Below are 20,000 nucleotides of genomic sequence, written 5' to 3' on the forward strand. Positions count from 1 at the left end.
CTTTTAAATATTTTTGGAGTGGTTATACAAAGACAAAATCTGAATACACTTCTTTACAACAGTGGTGGGACATAGGGAAGGGCAAGATAAAACAGCTGTGCTTACAGTATACTCTCAATGTCACAAGGGACTTGACTAGGTCTATGAAAGCTTTGGAGAGTGACATAGTGAAGCTGCAAGATTTGGCAGAATCCATAAGAGAAAGAGAACATTTTAACGTTCTCAAAAATGAAAAAAAAAGTCAGCTCTATCAAACCTGTTGGGTTTTTCTGCCCAAGGTGCTCTGGTTCTCTCCCGTTATCAAAATATTGTTAAAATGGATGCACCCTCTCACTTTTTTCAGCCTTGAACGCAAAAATGGACAAAGGACACTCACGCACTTTCTGCGGTCCAGCACCGGGCAGCTGCTGCAAGAGTCTGTGGATATCCATAAATGTGCTGTTGGTTTTTATGAGAAACTTTTCAAGAAGGAGCTCCAAGAGAGACCAGAGGTGGCACAGTCCTTCTATGAGGGCTTACCTAAGGTTTCCGAGGAGGCTAAGGCAGAGTTGGATGCACAAATCTCTGCTGATGAGCTACATTCTGCGTTGCAGAGCCTAGAGGAGTGCAAAGCTCCAGGCATTGATGGCCTTCCTGTAGACTTTTATAAAGTTTTCTGGCCTGTGATTGGCAAAGATTTGCTGCTTGTTATCAGAGACATTAAAGCACATTTACCATTGAGCTGCAGGAGAGCGATCCTTACTCTTCTCCCCAAAAAAGGAGATTTACAAGAGATTAAGAACTGGCGACCAGTGGCTCTACTTTGCGTTGACTACAAACTTTTGTCAAAGGTGTTGGCCATGAGGCTGAGAAGAGTTATGGAGCATATCATTCATGTTGATCAGACTTATTGAATACCCAATAGGTTGATATCTGACAACATTATTTTAATTCATGATGTTTTGGACCTCTCCAATTCATTGGGCTGTGAAATTTGTCTGATTTCAATAGATCAAGAAAAGGCTTTTGACAGAGTTGAACATCAGTATTTGTGGCAAACACTAGATGCGTTTGGGTTCAGCTCTGGTCTTATAAATATGATTCAAGTCTTGTATAGTGACATTGAGAGTATTTTAAAGATCAGCGGTGGTTTAAGTGCTCCTTTTAAGGTTCAGAGGGGAGTCAGACAAGGCTGTTCATTATCTGGCAAGCTGTACTCCCTGGCCATAGAGCCTCTCCTGCACAAATTAAGATGTTCTCTTTTGGGTGTAAACCTTCCTTGTCATTGTCAAAAAACAAGAAGGTATTGACACCCTCGTAGAAAATATAAATTTTTGTGTATTGTCCATTGCTATTTTGCACCTTTGATATTGCCACACATGTCTTTTAGAGGTCGTACATTAGTAATCAACAACCTAGTGTCATCTATGCTGTGGCATCGATTATCTTGTGTAGACCCTCCAGCACAACTGCTGGCCAAGATACAGGTGGTGATGGTGGACTTTTTTTGGACCGTCTGCATTGGGTCCCGCAAAGCGTACTGTTTCTACCAAAAGAGGAAGAGGGCAGGGACTAATTCATCTCACCAGTAGGGGCACTGCTTTCCGACTTATTCAGAGGCTCCTTGTTGGGCCCATAGATCTTGTCTGGAGACCCTTGGCCTGAACCATATTGACCCGAGGTGGGAATTTGGGTCTTGCTGAGCCTTTGTTTTTGATGGACCTGAGCGCTCGTAAACTGTATAATCTCCCAAAGTTTTACCATGGACTGTTCACGTGTGGGGGATGTTCCATAAAAAGAGAATGACAAGCTGTGAGTCCCTGTCATGAAAGAGCCAGTAGTGCATGGCACTCACTTCAACATAGAACATATAACAGGTCCCTTTGTGATGCAGTTGTTCTGTTCGGCTGGGATTGTCACACTGGGACATGTAGTTGATCTATGTGGACCTAATTTAATTGACACTGCAGGTCTAGCCTCTCATGTTGGAGTTAGATCTATCAGGATCATAAATAAACTGCTCAGCACTTGGAAGTGTGAACTTACAAAGACTGAACTATCTTTGTTAAATGACTACTGTAATGGACACTGTCAACCAGATGATTCTTTTCCTGCATTGACTCTTTTTCCTGATTTTAGAGACTGCACTGGTCAACTGTTAGAGTCCAGAGAGACTCTCACAAATGAGTGTGATGTCTTGGGAGGAAAAATCATGTATAAAATAAAGTTAAAGTTTTAAACAAAGGTAAACTAAGCGGTAGGGCTGACACTTTTTGGAGAGTTCATCTAGGGCTTGACAGTGAGGTCAGACCTGTGTGGAGAGCGATATACAAACCACCACTGACAAAAAGGGTAGGAGATTTACAATGGAGAATCCTACATGGTATTGTGGCTGTCGATGCTTTTATTTCTGATATTAATCCCAATGTAAGTGAAAATTGTCCTTTTTGTTTGTAGAGGGAAACAGTTTATCACTGCTTTTTGGATTGTAGCAGACTGTGTTCTTTTTTTCAGTTGTTACAACGAATGTTTATGATGTTTGGAGAAAGGTTTTCTAAGCATTTGTTTATACTTGGTTTTAGATACAGTCAGAAGTGAGAGTGAAATGTCAGTTGTTAAATGTTGTATTGGGTCAAGCACAAATGGCTATCTACCTCAGCAGAAGGAATAATATAGAAGAGTCCTTAGATTTTGATGCAAACACTGTTTTTGTCAGAATGATGAAAGCCAGATTGAAAGTTGACTTCGACTTTTATAGTAGTACAAATAATGTAGAGGGTTTCACAAACATTTGGTGTTTTAAAAAAAATGTTATGTTCTGTTGTGGAGAATGTTCTGTTTTTTGGGACTGTTTTGAGTTAAATCATGTTTTTCTTTTTTTTCTTTTTTTGGTTATTGATTATTGTGTTGTAGAAAACTGTTTTGAATAAGTAAAGAGATATTAATCTCTCTCTCTCTCTCTCTCTCTCTCTCTCTCAGTTTTTCTTCATGTTTTCCGGCGTTATTTTTCCACAACAGCTTACACAAAACGTGTGGAATCTCTGTATGTGAATAAAAGAATAATGAATAATGTGTGTGTGTTGTAGGATGATAATGATTGATGTTATAACACACAGACTCTGTAGTTCTGCTCAGGTTTTCATGAAGTGTTCATGAAGATATTGTGAAACTGCATCTGCTCAAACTACAACATCATCATTATTTAAAATATTTCAACTAAAGTTACACCACAGCTCCTTTACATTGCATCTATCCTTGTAAATATATAACGGATTATTTAATTCATTCTTTAAATCAGAGTAGAGTTTATCTGCCACTAAAAAACAGGCCTGACAGAATTAAGACATTAATGAGCACTATCTGACTTCCCATTGCTTCATACAAGACATTGGAAAGTGTGCAAAACAACAATAATAAAAAAAAGGATGTAGCATTTTATAAACAGCTATTTGTTTCAGAAAGTATCATGTTACTTTTCTCAGGAGAAACATCTGAGAAGCACAAGACTCCAATTTAATTCTCCATTTAGTTTCATTTCTCTGTTAGAGAAACAAATGAGATTTTAAAGAGATGTTTCTTTCCAATGGTCGAACCTCAGATGATCTGTCTGTCTGTCTGTCTGTCTGTCTCTAGAGAAGCTGTATAATTCAAATGGACGTGACCTGAGGAGGGCGCTGTTTTCTCTCAAGCAGATATTCCAGGTAATCACACACACACACACACACACACACTGTTGTAATATGTAGTTGTAGTAAGATCACAGCAGGTCGCACTACTCCAACTGCATGAGGCGGTTGCCGTGGCAGCTGTGTGTTTCCATAACAACAAGCGGCTCCAAGTATCTCAAAAGCTCGACTTCAAGTTTAATTCCTTACACTGTGTGTGTAGCTGTAAGCAGTTATGTTCACTTCTGTATGCCTCAGGCTTTACTGTACACAATTCAGTGAATGTAATTCTAAAGAAAAAGTGTTTGATCTAAAGTATTGACTTTTAACTGCTTATCATCACATTGTAGGATGATAAAGACCTGGTTCATGAGTTTGTGATGGCGGAGGGTCTCACCTGTCTAATAAAGGTCGGCACAGAAGCGGATCAGAATTATCAGAACTACATCCTCAGAGGTGCGTCATTACTGCTGTGAGACTTTATTACACTTCAGATTAAGCATTCGTGTAGAATTATCCAATCAAAATGTTGGTCATCAAAAGTGAAACATCATTGTATCATTGTATAACGAGAACAGGGCCTCGTTCCCCAAAAGCATCGTTAAGCATAAGTAGATCGTACGATTCATCTTAGTTTTGTGGCCCATTTTCCAAAAGCATCATAAATTAAGTATTTGAAAATGCTTGTAGATTAACGAGTGCTCTGGAGTAATTGTACAGCGCTAAGAGCATCATAAGGACACAGACTTATGCAGACACCTGCAGGACAATCTCGAAATTACACCTGATGCAATTTAAACACCTATAGCTACACTTTATGCTCATTTATTCATCAAGGCTAATAATAATAAGAGAGAGAAGGAAAAAGTCAATAATTGCTGCCGTGCATGAAAATTATCTGTACAGTATATCGTCTCCTCTTCCTCTCTGACACCTAAGGGCTCTCTCGCCTGCACCACGTGTTGTGTAGTACCACACATGATGTGCAGCATTGCTATTACCCTTATCACTTTTGGGAGTAAAGAGCAGATCTCCCTTTGATTGATGAATGTCCCTAAAGCGCAGCTTCCACACGTCTCCTTATTTTGCGCTCCGCAATAACACGGTAAACCTCGTTATATTCAATTAATGCTTGTTGTCATTAGCAGGACCGTACACAGGGTCTCCGCTGTCTTCACTGATCCTGGAAGCTTTAATCTCAACCCACAGAGCAAATTTTAAAAACGAATTATTAAAATGCACATCTGATGAACGAAGCAGTGATTGTGTAAAATAAATGTATCGTTTTTAAAGTTATGCACAAACATAATGAAGCTGCGACCACAAGCAGCACTATACGGTCACATTTCAGCACTTCACGTTTATGGACAGCGTCTCTCTTTAGTAGCACTTAAAGCACATCCTCGCACGTTCATGTTAAGCGCAGTTTTGGGAAACGCAAAATCGTTCGTAAAATCGCATGTAGAAAACACTCTTAAGATCAATTGTTATTGGGAAACGCAGCCCAGATCTATTAAAACAATCATATTCTACTTGTATAACTTGTACAGTTATATATATATATTATATATAATTTTTATCCTGTATTTAATTTCACAGTAAACCTACATTAACTTTAATCCAACTTAAAACTCAGATTTACAGTTCAGTACAATTCACAGTTAGTTAATGCTGTCCAGGAGAACTTATTTGTATATTTCTAAATGTTTAGATTTAATTTAGATTTAACATTTAGATAAAAAAATTTAATATATTTGTTTTAATAAATAATTATTATTTTAATATTTACAATTATATTTACATAGATTTATATGGAAAACTTACATTTAATAAATAAATTCTGGTTTTTTTTTATTTTAGACATTTAATTATTTTAATTTAGATTTACATTTAATTGAATATTGAACAGATATTCAATTTAATAACAGATTTCAATTTAATTATTTAATTAATTAAAAAATATTTACTAGACATTTTATTTAAAGGTGTAAATTTATATTTACATTAACATACATATTTAAGATTTACATTTACATTTAACAGTTATATTTATATAGAAGATTTATATTTAACAATTTAATTCAGTTTTAAAAAAATATTAGACATTTTAAGTTATTTACATTTATACTGACATTTACATACATATGTTAGATTTACATTTATTTTTAACAGTTACATAATAAGGAATATTTAAATTTAATAATGTTGTTATTTTCAAATATTTATAAGACATTTAAGTATTTTAAATATTTAAGTTTACATACATATTTAAGGTCTACATTTATATAAAAAATTTTGATTTATATGGATTATTTAATTAATTAAAAAATATTTACAAAACATTTTATTTAAAGATTTACATGTATACTTAAAGATTTAGATTTAATTATTTAATTATTTTTCAGATATTGAAGATTTACGTTCATATTTTCATTTTCTTACATATTTATGGGTTAATAATATACAATATATTATGTATATTTATTAATTTTTACCCTGGATTTAACTTCACAGTAAACCTACATTAAATTTAATCCTACTTAATTCTTATTTAAATTTCAGTTAATCCTGCAACAGGAGAGATTTATTATAAAATAGCATGCCACAGATGCCCTTATCTTCAGCATTGCCATATTGTTTTCCATGAATCTGACCACATATCTCAGTGTTAGAGTCAGAACAGCGCTATCTTTCGGTTGCCATTCATATGACCTGTTTCAGAAAACAGTGTTGTTTTTGTAATAAATTGTCTTTCCCATCAGGCTATTAATGTTTCTGGCTAAAAAAACGGTTTCTCTCTGTAGCTTTAGGTCAGATCATGCTGTATGTGGATGGGATGAACGGGGTCATAGGTCACCCTGAGGCCATCCAGTGGCTCTATCTGCTGATTGGCTCAAAGGTAACGACTCAAAGTCAAACTGTATATACGATGTATATTATGGTGAAAGCACAATGGTATATGGTTAGCTGACATTAAATGTGAAGTTGACATGTCCTGCGGTGTGATATCATGTTACTTTGTCTAAAACACATAACAACACTCTTTTATAATTAATATGCATGCAGCATACAGCACAAGTGAACTAGTGAAATGCAGTAAGGTTGCATTTATAGATTCATGTAAAGTGAACAGAAAATTGTCTGTTTTAGTTTCGTCTGGTGGTGAAGACGGCCCTGAAACTGCTGCTCGTGTTTGTGGAATATTCAGAGTCCAACGCTGCTCATCTGATTCAAGCCATCAACAGTGTGGACACAAAGAGAGGTACAAACACACACACACACATTGACTTGAGATGTGTTTAGAATAGCATATTACCATAATATCAGCATGTATACTGCATGTGCATGGTATGTGAATTTTCAGCATTTGTTAAAATGTGCTAAATTAGTTTCTGATATTTTCTGTTTTGTTCAGGTTGTAAGCTGTGGTCAAACGCTATGGAGATTCTGGCAGAGAAGGACGGAGTGGACACAGAACTGTTGGTGTATGTGATGACACTCATTAACAAGGTCAGAAACACTTTTTGAATTTGCTATCTAAATGAGGTCATATCGTAAAGCTAATTAAAATGCCTAACCCAGAAGACATTTTTTTGCTTTATTCAATTTATTTATTAATCACTTTTCCAATTGAGGATGTCGCCAAGAGTTTTTGTCACATTTAGCTCATTTCTGGGGACAGTTTTGTTCCCAAATTATAGCTAAGTAAGTACACAATCTCTCTGGTAGCACTTTAATTCAAGGGTCCACAATAATGCACTAGTTCACTATGAATAAGACAGTAATTAATAATTAACTAAATGTAGAGTAAGGCTATCTTGGCCATCATTTACAACTTACTGATCATCTTTTGTGTAAAAAGTATTGTAATTAATGCTCAGTTTCAAAAATCATGCTTTACTAAACAATTTTAGGCAGTAATTTAAGGCAAATTATTATTGGCTTTTCAAAGCTGTAACCAAGAAGTTACTAAAAATCTTCTATTAAAGACAACTCGACCCTATGTTCTGAAACAAAAACAAAAATTATTATTATTTTTTATTTAATAAACTGCAAATACTGAGATCACTTAATAAATGTCAAACAAATTAATAACTTGTGCAAGTTAATGTTTTACTTTAGAACAGGGTGTCATATTAACTTAAGCAATTTGTTAATAACAATTTAGTAAAACCAATAATAATTAGTCTTAATATAGTTAAATCAACTTAAAATACCACCTAAGTTCAAAACAAACCAACTTGAGTTGGTTAAACTTTCACTTTACACTCAGAAAATAATTTAAAGATTTTCGCATTTCTATTTCACAGCAAAATTCCATCCAATTAAATTTAGTTATCTTTAATAGCATACATTTTAGAACTAAATATTTATATTTTTAATAATATAATTTTGTTAAACATTACTCAATTCAATTTGATGGAATGTAATAAAAATTAAAACCTAAATATTTTAAGTTTTATTCATTTATTTTTTTTTATATATTACACCATTCAATTTGATGTATTTAATAAAAGAAAAGAAAAGAAAAGAAACTAAATATTTTAAGTTTTATTCATAATTGTTTTTTTTTAATATTACACCATTCAATTTGATGATATTTAATAAAAGAAAAGAAACTAAATATTTTTTATTTTTAATAATCTAATTTTGTTAAACATTGCACAATTCAGTTTGATGGAATTTAATAAAAATTTAAAACTAAATATCTTAAGTTTTATTCATTTAATTTGGTTAAATATTACACAATTCAGTTTGATGGAATTTAATAAAATAAAATAAAAAATTAAATATTTTAAGTTTTAATAATATAATTTTGTTAAACATTGCACAATTCAACTTGATGGAATTTAATACAATTTAAAAACGAAATATTTTAAGTTTTATTCATTTAATTTCGTTAAATATTACACGATTCAATTTGATGGAATTTAATAAAATAAAGTAAAATAACTAAATATTTTACGTTTTATTAATTTAATTTAGTTAAAAATGGCACAGTTCAATTTGATGAAATTTAATAAAATAAAATATATATTTTAAGTTTTATTCATTTAATTTAGTTAACACAATTCAATTTGATGGAATTTAATTAAATAATTATTAATATAATTATTAAATATTAATATAATTCATATAATATTTTTTTTCAATATTACCCCATTCAGTTTGATAGAATTTAATAAAATAAAATAAAATAAAAAAACAAAATATTTTAAGTTTTAAAAATGTAATCTTATTAAACATTACTCAATTCAATTTAATGGAATTTAATAAAAATTAAAAATTAAATATTTTAAGTTTTATTGATTTAATTTTGTTAAACATAACAGTTCAGTTTGATGAAATTTAATAAAATAAAATAAAAAAGTAAATATTTTAAGTTTTATTCATTTAATTTTTTTTAAAATATTAAACCATTCAATTTGATGTAATTTAATAAAAGAAAAGAAACTAAATATTTTAAGTTTTAATAATCTAATTTTGTTAAACATTGCACAATTCAATTTGATGGAATTTAATAAAAATTAAAAACTAAATATTTTAAGTTTTATTCGTTTAATTTTGTTAAATATTACACAATTCAGTTTGATTGAATTTCATTAAATAAAATAAAAAAGTAAATATTTTAAGTTTTATTCATTAATTTATTTTTAAATATTACACCATTCAATTTGATGTAATTTAATAAAAGAAAAGAAAAGAAACTAAATATTTTAAGTTTAAGTTTAAAATTGTTTAGTAAGCTTGATATATGACGGATCTCTGAAACTGAGCATTAATTACATTGCTTTTTAAACAAAATAAAGATGTTTATCAAGTTGTAAACTATTGTTAAAATAGACTCTACATTCAGCTCATTATTAATTACTGTCTTATTCATGCTTAACTAGTGCATATTTGTGGACTCTTAAAATAAAGTGTCACCATCTCTCTCTCTCTTCATCAGACGCTGGCGGCTCTGCCCGATCAGGACTCGTTCTATGATATAGTGGATGTTCTGGAGGAGCAGGAGATTGAGTCTGTGTTCCGCAGGTATCTGGGTCGCAAAGGAACCGATCTGGATCTTCTGGAGCAGCTCAACATCTATGAGGTACCTTTTATATGTAAATTACCTCTGTTCTAGTTGGCTAACCTTCACATTCTGACATCGTTCACACTTCATCAGGGCAGGTCTAGTTGCTGAATACTAAGTATGTGTTTATGTAAATGTCAGCAGTCATATGTTAATGATAATTTCAGAACAAGTTGTTTTTGCAGTTTAGTTGCAATAAATGTCCTTCTTACCATCAGGCGACTCTTCGTCATGAAGATGGTGATGAGGACAGTTTGCCGCCGTCCTCTGGTCGTCAAGAGAGACGCGGGTCCAGTGTTGGTGGAGGAGAGAGGCGGGGCTTAGAGAGACGTCGCAGCCGCAGACATTCACTGGGCAGATCAGGCCACGCCTCCCCGCTAAGTCCAGCCTCCCCACACTGCACAAACTTCCAGCCGTTTAACGGACAGGAACTGAACGAAAGGTGAGAGAAATATGTTCTTTAAACGTGAATGTCACTGTCACCTCTGACTTTGACCTCTGACATGTTGACGTTGAACTCTGGTACAATTCACAGTAAATGCTGTCCAGGGGAATCACTCATTTCTATGCCTAAATGTTTAATTTGAAGATTTATGTTTAAGATTTACATTTATATTAACATTTACATATTTAACATTTCAATTTATATGGAAAATGTTGAGGTACTAATAAAAAAAAATGCTTATTAGAAATGGTATTATTAATAATTACATTATTTTTTAAAATATTTATTAGAAATATTATTATTAAGCATTTACATTGACATTTTAATATTATATTTGAACACTTATTTAATTTTGTTAAACACTACACAATTCAATTTAATGGATTTTAATAAAATAAAATAAAATACATATTTTAAGTTTTATTAATTTCATTTAGTTAAACAACACAATTAAACTGGATGGAAATTAATTTAATAAAATAAAACAAATATTTTAAGTTTTATTATTAATTCATTTAATTTTGTTAAAAATTACACAATTCAATTTGATGGAATTTAATCAAATAAAAAAACTAAATATTGTAATGCATATTTAGAATTTCGATTTACGTAGATGGAGAATTTAGATGTAATAATTGTATTATTTTTTAAATATTATTTAAAGATATTTTATTTATTTGTTTTTACATTTACATGTTTAACATGTAGATTCATATGGAAGATTTCGATTTAATAATTTGTTTTTTAAATATTTAAATATTATTAGACATTAAATTATTTTAAGATTTACATTTATATTTAACAGTTTAACAGATTTAGATTAAATCATTTTATTATTTGTCAAATATTATTATAAGTATTTTTAAGATTAATATTTATATACATTGATATTTTAACATTTGGATTTATTTGGAAGATTTTAATTTAATAATTTAATTTAATTAAACTGTTTTAAAGTTCTTTCTTTCTTTTTTTTTTGGAACACTTTTTGTTTTACATTCGGGACCCCACGGCTCTGAACATGTTAACTTAATATCAGCAGTTCCTGACAACAGGATATCCTCAATATGAAAGTGTGACAGCAGAATATTCTCAATATGTGTTATCAATGTTCTGTTGATGTTTTTGCTCCAGAGCACGTGTGATGCATGAGTCGAAATGTCTCCCAGTGATGTAAGTCTTTATTCTGTCTGAGGTTAATCAGGCAGATCTCACTGACCCAAAAACATCTATTCAGACATAATCGCATGAATGCCAACAAACAACAGAGAATATTTGAATGGTTTCCACATCATTAATGTGTTATTAAGAGCACATGTCTTGGCTGGTTTGGGTCATGTGTTCAGCTGTTGTCTGTCACTGGTTATCACAACTAATTCAAACACTGAGCACATATAACCTGGACCAGCAATCACGTTTTAAACATGTTTGAACTTATTCAAAGTGAACTTGCTCAGAAAGCGGTGTACTGGTGCCACAGGAGTGTTACGGTATACTGAGCCATCGCTCATGCCAACTGCTATAAACACTGGTGATATATGGACCACGTGAGTGTGTGTGTGTGGATATATACTGTACATCTACACTGACTGCTTAACTTAATTCACATCAGACATTAGGGATTGTATTTAATCTAATATCGCTCTTATTTTGTCCTCTAACAATGACTGTTCTACAGGGATCTCTGAAAATCACATGCCTAGTTCTGTTTCATCTCTTCCCTGTGGTTCTGTCTTTTTATCTTTCAGGCCAGAAATATACTTGTGCAAGTACACAATGCAAACGAAAATGCTTGTTCAATGCCAACATTACCAGAATGCAATCTGAAAGTCTCGTGCTTGCAGTGTTAGATAATGTTACACTATATAATGGGTTCTTAACAGTTGTAACAGGGAATACAGCGCCCCGTGTGGGAAAACTGAGAATGCAACGCGTACTTACATTGTGTGTTAAATTTGGAAACACAGCAACGCATGAAATCAAGCTTGTGTTGCTAGAAGCGTTTGTGTTCATGTACAGTTGTGCAGAATTTGTTTCGGCCTAAAACTTTCACAATCTGTCTCGTGCACTGTGAGTCTCGTAGTTCGCGTGTTTGTGCTCTGTTTTTGTTGCATGATCGGTGTTTGTTGTACTCGCTGCAGAGAAGAAGATGAGGAGGAATCTCCACTCACAGAGTCTAATGATGATGATGATGATGATGAGGGGGGAATGAATCCTTCATCAGGTGTCAACAGGTATTCTAGTGCACATCCTCTCACCTGCACATCCTGAGCTCCACCTGTGCTGATTCATCAGTTTCTAGACCTGCGGCTCCATGCATATTTATTTCCTGAGCTTTTCTAGATGCGTCTGTTTGATCCTTAAGGTTAGATTTCATACTCCACAGCTGTACTCGGCTGGACCTCCCTGTATAACTAATTTCACCTGTAACCGCTGGTAAGGAATGTTCTGGAAGCTCTTTTGGAATGACCTGAAAATCTCCATCACAACAGAAGAAACGTCCTGTTACTCACAGCAGGTTCTTTATGTGCTTTAGAACCTACTAAACCATGATCAGTGTGTTCCATACTGTGGAATTCTAACTTTTAAATGCCGTTGTCAAGGGAAATCCTTCAACCGGTTAAATATGGCCCCTCATGGACCCCCAAACAACTCCGAAATATCTTTTTTGGGGCATTTGACTTTTTTTGTGTGTATTCTGTGCCACATTACTAATGCATGTCATATTATATAACTGAAATTGAAAATTAAATATTTTGTGGTTTTTAGTTAGCTTATATTAGCAAGTTAACAATTTAGCCTGCCTAGTGTTGACGTTAAATATCATTATATATTATTTAAAAGTATTTTGCATTAAAAAAACGTAACATATATCATAACCAGAGCTGGGTTGTAACGGATTACATGTAATCTGGATTGAATTATCAGACTGTAATTAAAGCACTCGTAATCAGATTACAGTTACTTTTTGGGATTACATGATTACATATTACTCAGGCAAAGGTAGTAAATTGTTTACAATTTATTGATCCCTCGAATTCGTCTTCTTTCTAAATATTTTACATTTTTCGTACTAAACCTGCCTTCAGCTGACATGCGTTCGGTTAAATCTTCAACTATTTTTCAATAGAGGGGGTGGAATTACACACACAGACCTGATACTATCCGGAATTACACTGAAGATGCAGTGTTTAATGCCAAACTGATTGCATTAGAGCAGTAAAAATTATTTTAGTTTAGCGATTTGCTTTTGTACTCGCCTTCAAAAATCAACACGAATGCGCTTTTACTTTTGTGACACTGATTCACAAATATAAATGTTCTGATCTGTTGCCACACATGGATGGTGTTTGTAATGCCAATATTATCAGAGTGAAGAACATTTTAAGTGCCTTTTTTTTCTCCCATTTTTCTCTCCAATTTGGAATGCCCAATTCCCAATGCGCTCTAAGTCCTCATGGTGGCGTAGTGACTCACCTCAATCCGGGTGGCGGAGGACAAATCTCAGTTGCCTCCGCGTCTGAGACCGTCAATCTGCGCATTTTATCACGTGGCTTGTTGAGCGCGTTACCACGGAGACGTAGAGTGTGTGGAGGCTTCACGTTATTCTCCGCGGCATCCACGCACAACTCACCACAAGCCCCACCGAGAGCGAGAACCACATTATAGTGACCATGAGGAGGTTACCCCATGTGACTCTACCCTCCCTAGCAACCGGGCCAATTTGGTTGCTTAGGAGACCTGGCTGGAGTCACTTGGCACGCCCTGGATTCGAACTTGCGATTCCAGGGGTGATAGTCAGCGTCTTTACTCGTTGAGCTACCCAGGCCCCCAATTTGTGCTTTTTTTAAAGAAAAGGAGGGACGGGTCGAAATTAATTTTTGTGGTGTTCAACATTATGCCACATTGCTGTCGATTGAGCCTAACTTTTATTGAACCCGGAATATTCCTTTAAGCAACATGCCCACAAAATAACGTTTCAGCTTTATTAAAGCATAGGGTACATATAGAGGAATTTCATTATAAACATCACACTTTCTAATCTTTCAGTTTGTGCAGTTGCAAAGGGTTTTTTTTCCATTCACCAACCTGCAAACTCTGTCACTTTGTTCATTCTTTAAAAAGTGCAAAAAACTTTTGTGGTGTAAATGACTAAGTTCAGGCATGAAACTCCAAATAGCACCAGATGAAAGGTTCTTTGAACTTAGTATCTGCTAGCCAATCAGCTCACTCACATGTGACATGTGAAGCCAGTTGACCCACATGGTGTAAGCTAATAGCTAATGTAATCAGGTAGTAGCCAATCAACTTGTGGACTCTCTCTTTGCTCAGTTTGCAAGTCAATTTCACTGCGGCGCGCAGCGAGAGTTTTCTCTGAAAATGCTATTTGCTCAGGTGGTTGCTGGGGTTTTCTTCTAAGAGCTTGCACGGTAAGGTCTGCTTTTGGCCATGACACATAGAAGCGCGCCTTTAACAAGGTAAGCCATAGCCAAATCAGGCACTTTTAAATAAATCTACACATAGCTAGGCTAAGTCACTAGTTAAATAAGCTCTGGGCTTTCCTGTTCCAGGTACACATATTGAGTCAGGTCACTAGCTTTTTAAGCCATTCGGATAAACTGGCCCAGGCACACATAGAGATTTAGTTCATAAGCGTGATGCAATTCGGCCAAGCAGGCCCAGGCACACTTAGCTAGCACACACTCGGTGCACATGGCTCTTCGGTGCAGCAGCAGTACACAAGTCTTGGTGATAGATCAGCTTGGTTGGGGTGTTGTGTTTTGTGTAATGCATTTCTTCAGCTTCCCTGGTTTGTTGGGCAATTGTATTAATGTTTAATTGTGCAGCAGAATGTTGTGTTTGTCTAATTGTGTAGCAGCAAGCACATGCTTAACTCAGCATATCTGTGTATGTTCTAGCAGTAGCAAGTCTCCGTACTTGCTCTGGAGCAGCAGCAGCGTAGCAGATCTAGTCTGCCAAGACCAACATCAAATCAGTACATCATACACAATCTGCTAAATCTTTCAGAGAGTTGATATGACTGAACTTATGTCTGATTACTGTAGATCCACTTTTGGACTGCCACTGCTATGCACTGCACCACACATGTACTGTGTGCGATATCTGTGTGTTGTCCTACCTGCGACCCAACACACTGTGGCGCCTTTTGTCCTATGTGTGTCCGGCTTGATAGTAATAGATATATTATGCAATATTATCGTCATTAATGTACCTTTTTAATTGTATTATTAGTAGTATTGCATGTTATGACTGTACCTACAACATTAGGATGTGAATATTTACAACAGTAAAACAAGAAAGGCTTCTTGGTCAGGTAATACAAACAGCTACCCCTTATGGTCAGATGAAGGAGTAGGATTTTCCTTGACGACATTTAGAAAAGGGTGAAACAAACTGCTGTTTATTTGATCCACACTGCCCTCTGCCGCCCCCTGTCTTCAGTGCACCTGAAGATAAATCAGATGACAACAACGAACACACAGAAAACATCGCAATGACAGCTTCCACCGGAGAGAACGAGCGAGAGGAAGAGGAGAAAAACAGTACAGACTGCTCGTCAAGCTCAACCCCGCCCACTCTTGACTCCACCCAACCGTCGCTCCTGGCCACTCTGCTCGCACGACGCAAGTCCTCCATCAGCGTGCCGCCAACCAATGAGGTCAGCCCGCCTCTGCGTGGATCTGCTCGACCGCGCGACCACTTGCCATACCTCCCTCACTCGCCATTCTTCCTCTTCTCTTATGATGTGGAGGAGGAGAAACCAGCAGAGAAGAGTGGCAGGTAGACACTTAACCATGTATCCCATGAAGCACCGGTCTCTTAGGCATGTTTATCTGGACTGAACCACATCATGATCTGCACGTCCTCACGTTTGTGTCTCAACCCAACACAGCGACACGTTCACACCTTCTGAAAGTTTTCATTTTTCTCACTTTACGATGTAAGACATCTCGGTAGAGATTCACCAAAGTGTTTTATTTTTGCAGCTCCACTTAAGTTTGCCTCACATATTGCGATGTCACCTCTTCTGCCTGATTTTGTTGCTGTGTCGAAGATAAAATGACATCTGTCTCTGTGTGTCTCTCTCAGGTCATTTTCTGCTGTAAGTGCTCCATCGACACCAGCCAAACTACAGAGTGACAAGTGAGTTTGAGTTCATTAACATCTTGAACAGGGAGTGGGCGGGGCCAGGAGTGTGTAGTAAGTCCAAGCTTGAAATGTAAAAGTCCCTGGATACATCTAAATGGTCATCACTTTTGCAGTTATGTTAAATGAAGTAAGTATGTATAAGACCAGAAAACCTCAGCGCTGCAAATGAGCGCCACCATGTGGTGATTATGTAGAAAATTTTTCCAAATGGCACCAAGACATGCATATACTGTATATATACATACAGATATACTCTCTCTCTCTGTCAGGCCTGGTCTCGGTGGTCTCCTCTCGTCTTCTTACCGGCAGCATCAGGAATCTCTCGCAGCAGAGAGAGAAAGGCGACGGGTCGAGCGAGAAGAGCGACTGCAGCGGATAGAGAGAGAGGAGAGAAATCGACACAGGTTTAAGACAACATGTATTCATTACGATTATACACAAGTTCCTCTAGCACATAATTACAGCTTTTGTGTGTGTGTGTGTGTGTGTGTGTGTGTCTGTAGTCGAGACTATGTGACGAACATGGAGGAGGCGAGACACGCTCGCGAAGAGAGGTGAGTATATTTATCCTAAACGACTCATTGTGCAAATTCATATTTGATTTGATTGGATGTTGGGTGATATTATAAATCTATGTAATTTTTTTTGCTTTGTTGCGCAACTTCACACTTGTGCACTCCATCTGTGCAAGTCTATGGGATTTTTTTGATTTTTAATCATCCGTTACGGGACAATCATAAGTCGGATCAGTTAGAAAATTCATAGCAACTTGACTCTGAAAAGTCTGAAGGTCTGTGCCAAATTTGGTGGATGTAGCTTTAAAGGGACAGTTCATGCAAAAATGTAAATTCTCTCATCATTTACACCCCCTCATGCCATCCCAGATGTGTATGACTTTCTTTCCTCTGCTGAACACAAATGAAGATTTTTCTTTTGGTCCATACAATGCAAGTGAATGGTGACCAGCTCCAAAAAGCAAATAAAGGCAGCATAAAAGTAATCCATATGACTCCAGTGGTTTAATCCATGTCTTCTGAAGTGATATGATAGGTGTGGGTGAAAAAAACAGATCAATATCCAAGTCTTTTTTTTACTATAAATCTCCACTTTCACTTTCACTTCCACATTCTTCTTTTGTTTTTGGCGATTTGCATTCTTCGAATCAGATGTCAAGAGTCAAGAGATTTTTAAATGATCAGATTACACGTTTATTCTTTGAACTGTTAACGCTTGTAAATCGGCTGAACTTGTGTTTTATTTAAGAGCTTTTTCACAAAAGTGTATTTTTGGGGTTGTTTTTAAGGTCTGGAGTTTTTATCAGATGCGGTACGATCTCAAGATGTTGTTGGTGATTGAGAGAGAGAGAAACCCATCCTGAGTTATAATCATTAAATTGTTTTCAGGTTCTAAATTCACGATGACCTGCCAACTATTTCTGCTGTTTTCCTGAAACAATTTGTCCTTCGGCCCTTTTCAGAATAAATCTTCTGCTTCTATCATTGTCAATCTAATGCTCTCTAAATCGGAGATATTTTGGCCTGTTTTCTGTGAAGCACCTGTTAAAACAACAGTACATTCGTTATGTTCAGTGTCAGTGTGCAAGCGTTTTGAGGCACGTAATCAACTCATAGACTCCAAGATAAATGATGATGTTTTCATTAAAATATATATTGGGAACACTTTCTATGAAGCTTATATTTATAATGTATTATACTGCATTCATAATGTCTCATGATACACCAGACAATGTTATAACATCTCATAAATAATTGTAACAACTGTTATAATACATAATAATACTCAACATATTCATAGTTGCCTAATAGAGAATAATGCATTATAACACAATCAACATCCGCAGAAGTTAATAAAGTTAATCATATAAGTGTTGTCATGCAAAAGCAGCTTATAAGACTTTATGACGTGATCATTTACCATTATAAGTGACCTTACAAACACACAATACAAGTCAAGATTATATAATGGAAGTTACATAAAAACAAGTCTCCAAATAAGATTCACCAACACAAGTTTATTGATTATTGAGTCCAATATAGAATCAATTTGACAAAGTAACAAAGATTGGGTTACATGATCAGCATGCATATTTTTTCTTGAGAGTTGTAGCTGTTTTTTGTGTGTTTAGTTGTTAATGTCTCAACATTTACATTGAATGTGTGTTCTTTTGTATTTTATGCATTTGCATGTAACTTCCATTTTACAAGCTTGACTTGTAATGTCTTATAACTACTTAAAAATATCTTATGGCTGTTTATAAGACTTTCTGTCACTTAAAGCATACCTTATATAATATATAATATAATGCATGATAACTTCTGCTATAATGCATCATTATTGTGGTTAAAATTATTTCTATAACATGTTACAAAGTGTATTATGAGACGTTACAAATGCATTATAATGCATTTATAATACATTTACAAGGCATTATAAATACTGGCTTCACGGGACGCTTGAAATAGCAGATTTATGTATTTAATGCACTTTATCAAATGTTGAAGATGCACTCTTATGTCAGGTTGTATTGTGTCATATAGTGTGTACAACACAGTATCTTGAACAGGTTTACATTGATTTCCCTCCTCAAATATTTGTTTTTTTTTAACCTTTTTTCCATAAAGACAAGCACATTTATTTTATTTATTTTATTCTCTTGCTCCCAAACATTCCCGAACATTCCTCTCCTGCTTGATTGGACGCTCTGTGAAAAAAACTAAACAGACTGAACATGTCAAAGTTTTCAGATAGATACAGCTGAGCGTTAGTTGAGAAAACCAGAGAAAACGAGCATGAAACAAACAGAAAGAATGAGATGGAGAGAGATTTCTGCATGTGTTTACATTGCTTTCACTGGGCTTTTTTACAGTTTTCCCCTCCTCTCTCTCTCTCTCTCTCTCTCTCTCTCTCTCTCTCTCTCAGGTTTAAGACGGTGGAGCGACAGGCTGCGGAGGAGTTTGAGAGAGATCGTGTGCGTTCAGCACCTCGCGGTCTCAGCCTCACTCTCAGTCCCTCTGATGACTGTCAATCATCCCGCAGTGACACACCCTCCTCTGTGACCTCACAGGATGACCAGGACACTCCTGTTACATCATACCCGCCCTCTGAACCAGGTAAACTCACCTGACAGACATTTACGGACACATTGATTAGCCAAACTGGATGTAATCATGGGGACAACTTATAAAGTGGTTCTGCTTTAAAACGGTCTGTCGGTTGTTCTAGTCTGGATGCACATGAAGCATTAGAAGCATGTTAAAGGAGAGATTGTTGGGTTTTAGGACGTGACAGTAAAAATGTTTATCGTTTCCTTTTTACATTTTGGCCAGAAATGTTCAGGCAGCCGTTGATGTGTTTCACAGCACAGGGATGTGTTATGAATTTTGCACATGTTCAACACACCGAATGATTTAAACATGTGCTACATGTGGCCTTTGGATTTTAATTTTTCTAGGTTTTATAGCTGGAAGAAACACTGACTTGCTTTGAATGTATGCGGCTGTTATTCTGAGGGCTCATATTTCATCTCAAGCATGCTCTTCACTGACACTTTTGTCCACTTGCTTAACAAGTACACATACTTTTGAACAAACTTTATTAGGGGTGAAATTGTTTGCTGTGGCTGGAAATGACGTCACAACTGTGA

General features: G+C 35.3%; 1 protein-coding gene across 5 annotated transcripts in view; it reads left to right on the forward strand.

The window, feature by feature from the left end:
- Nucleotides 1-20,000, forward strand: part of fhod3a (formin homology 2 domain containing 3a) — a 93,504-nt gene that overhangs the window by 44,041 nt on the left and 29,463 nt on the right. The window contains exons 4-17 of one of the 5 annotated variants that reach the window (XM_051664065.1): nucleotides 3,613-3,680; nucleotides 3,995-4,100; nucleotides 6,449-6,543; nucleotides 6,795-6,906; nucleotides 7,060-7,154; nucleotides 9,595-9,738; nucleotides 9,939-10,162; nucleotides 11,300-11,338; nucleotides 12,307-12,399; nucleotides 15,629-15,967; nucleotides 16,277-16,330; nucleotides 16,606-16,740; nucleotides 16,840-16,890; nucleotides 19,277-19,467. In XM_051664065.1, coding sequence (XP_051520025.1) covers nucleotides 3,613-3,680; nucleotides 3,995-4,100; nucleotides 6,449-6,543; nucleotides 6,795-6,906; nucleotides 7,060-7,154; nucleotides 9,595-9,738; nucleotides 9,939-10,162; nucleotides 11,300-11,338; nucleotides 12,307-12,399; nucleotides 15,629-15,967; nucleotides 16,277-16,330; nucleotides 16,606-16,740; nucleotides 16,840-16,890; nucleotides 19,277-19,467 — 1,746 coding nt within the window. The remainder of the gene's footprint in view (nucleotides 1-3,612; nucleotides 3,681-3,994; nucleotides 4,101-6,448; nucleotides 6,544-6,794; nucleotides 6,907-7,059; nucleotides 7,155-9,594; nucleotides 9,739-9,938; nucleotides 10,163-11,299; nucleotides 11,339-12,306; nucleotides 12,400-15,628; nucleotides 15,968-16,276; nucleotides 16,331-16,605; nucleotides 16,741-16,839; nucleotides 16,891-19,276; nucleotides 19,468-20,000) is intronic. The other 4 variants (XM_051664067.1, XM_051664066.1, XM_051664068.1 and 1 more) reach the window with 4 other exon arrangements.

Source organism: Myxocyprinus asiaticus, chromosome 30, assembly GCF_019703515.2.
Source record: "Myxocyprinus asiaticus isolate MX2 ecotype Aquarium Trade chromosome 30, UBuf_Myxa_2, whole genome shotgun sequence".
Lineage (NCBI taxonomy): Eukaryota > Metazoa > Chordata > Actinopteri > Cypriniformes > Catostomidae > Myxocyprinus > Myxocyprinus asiaticus.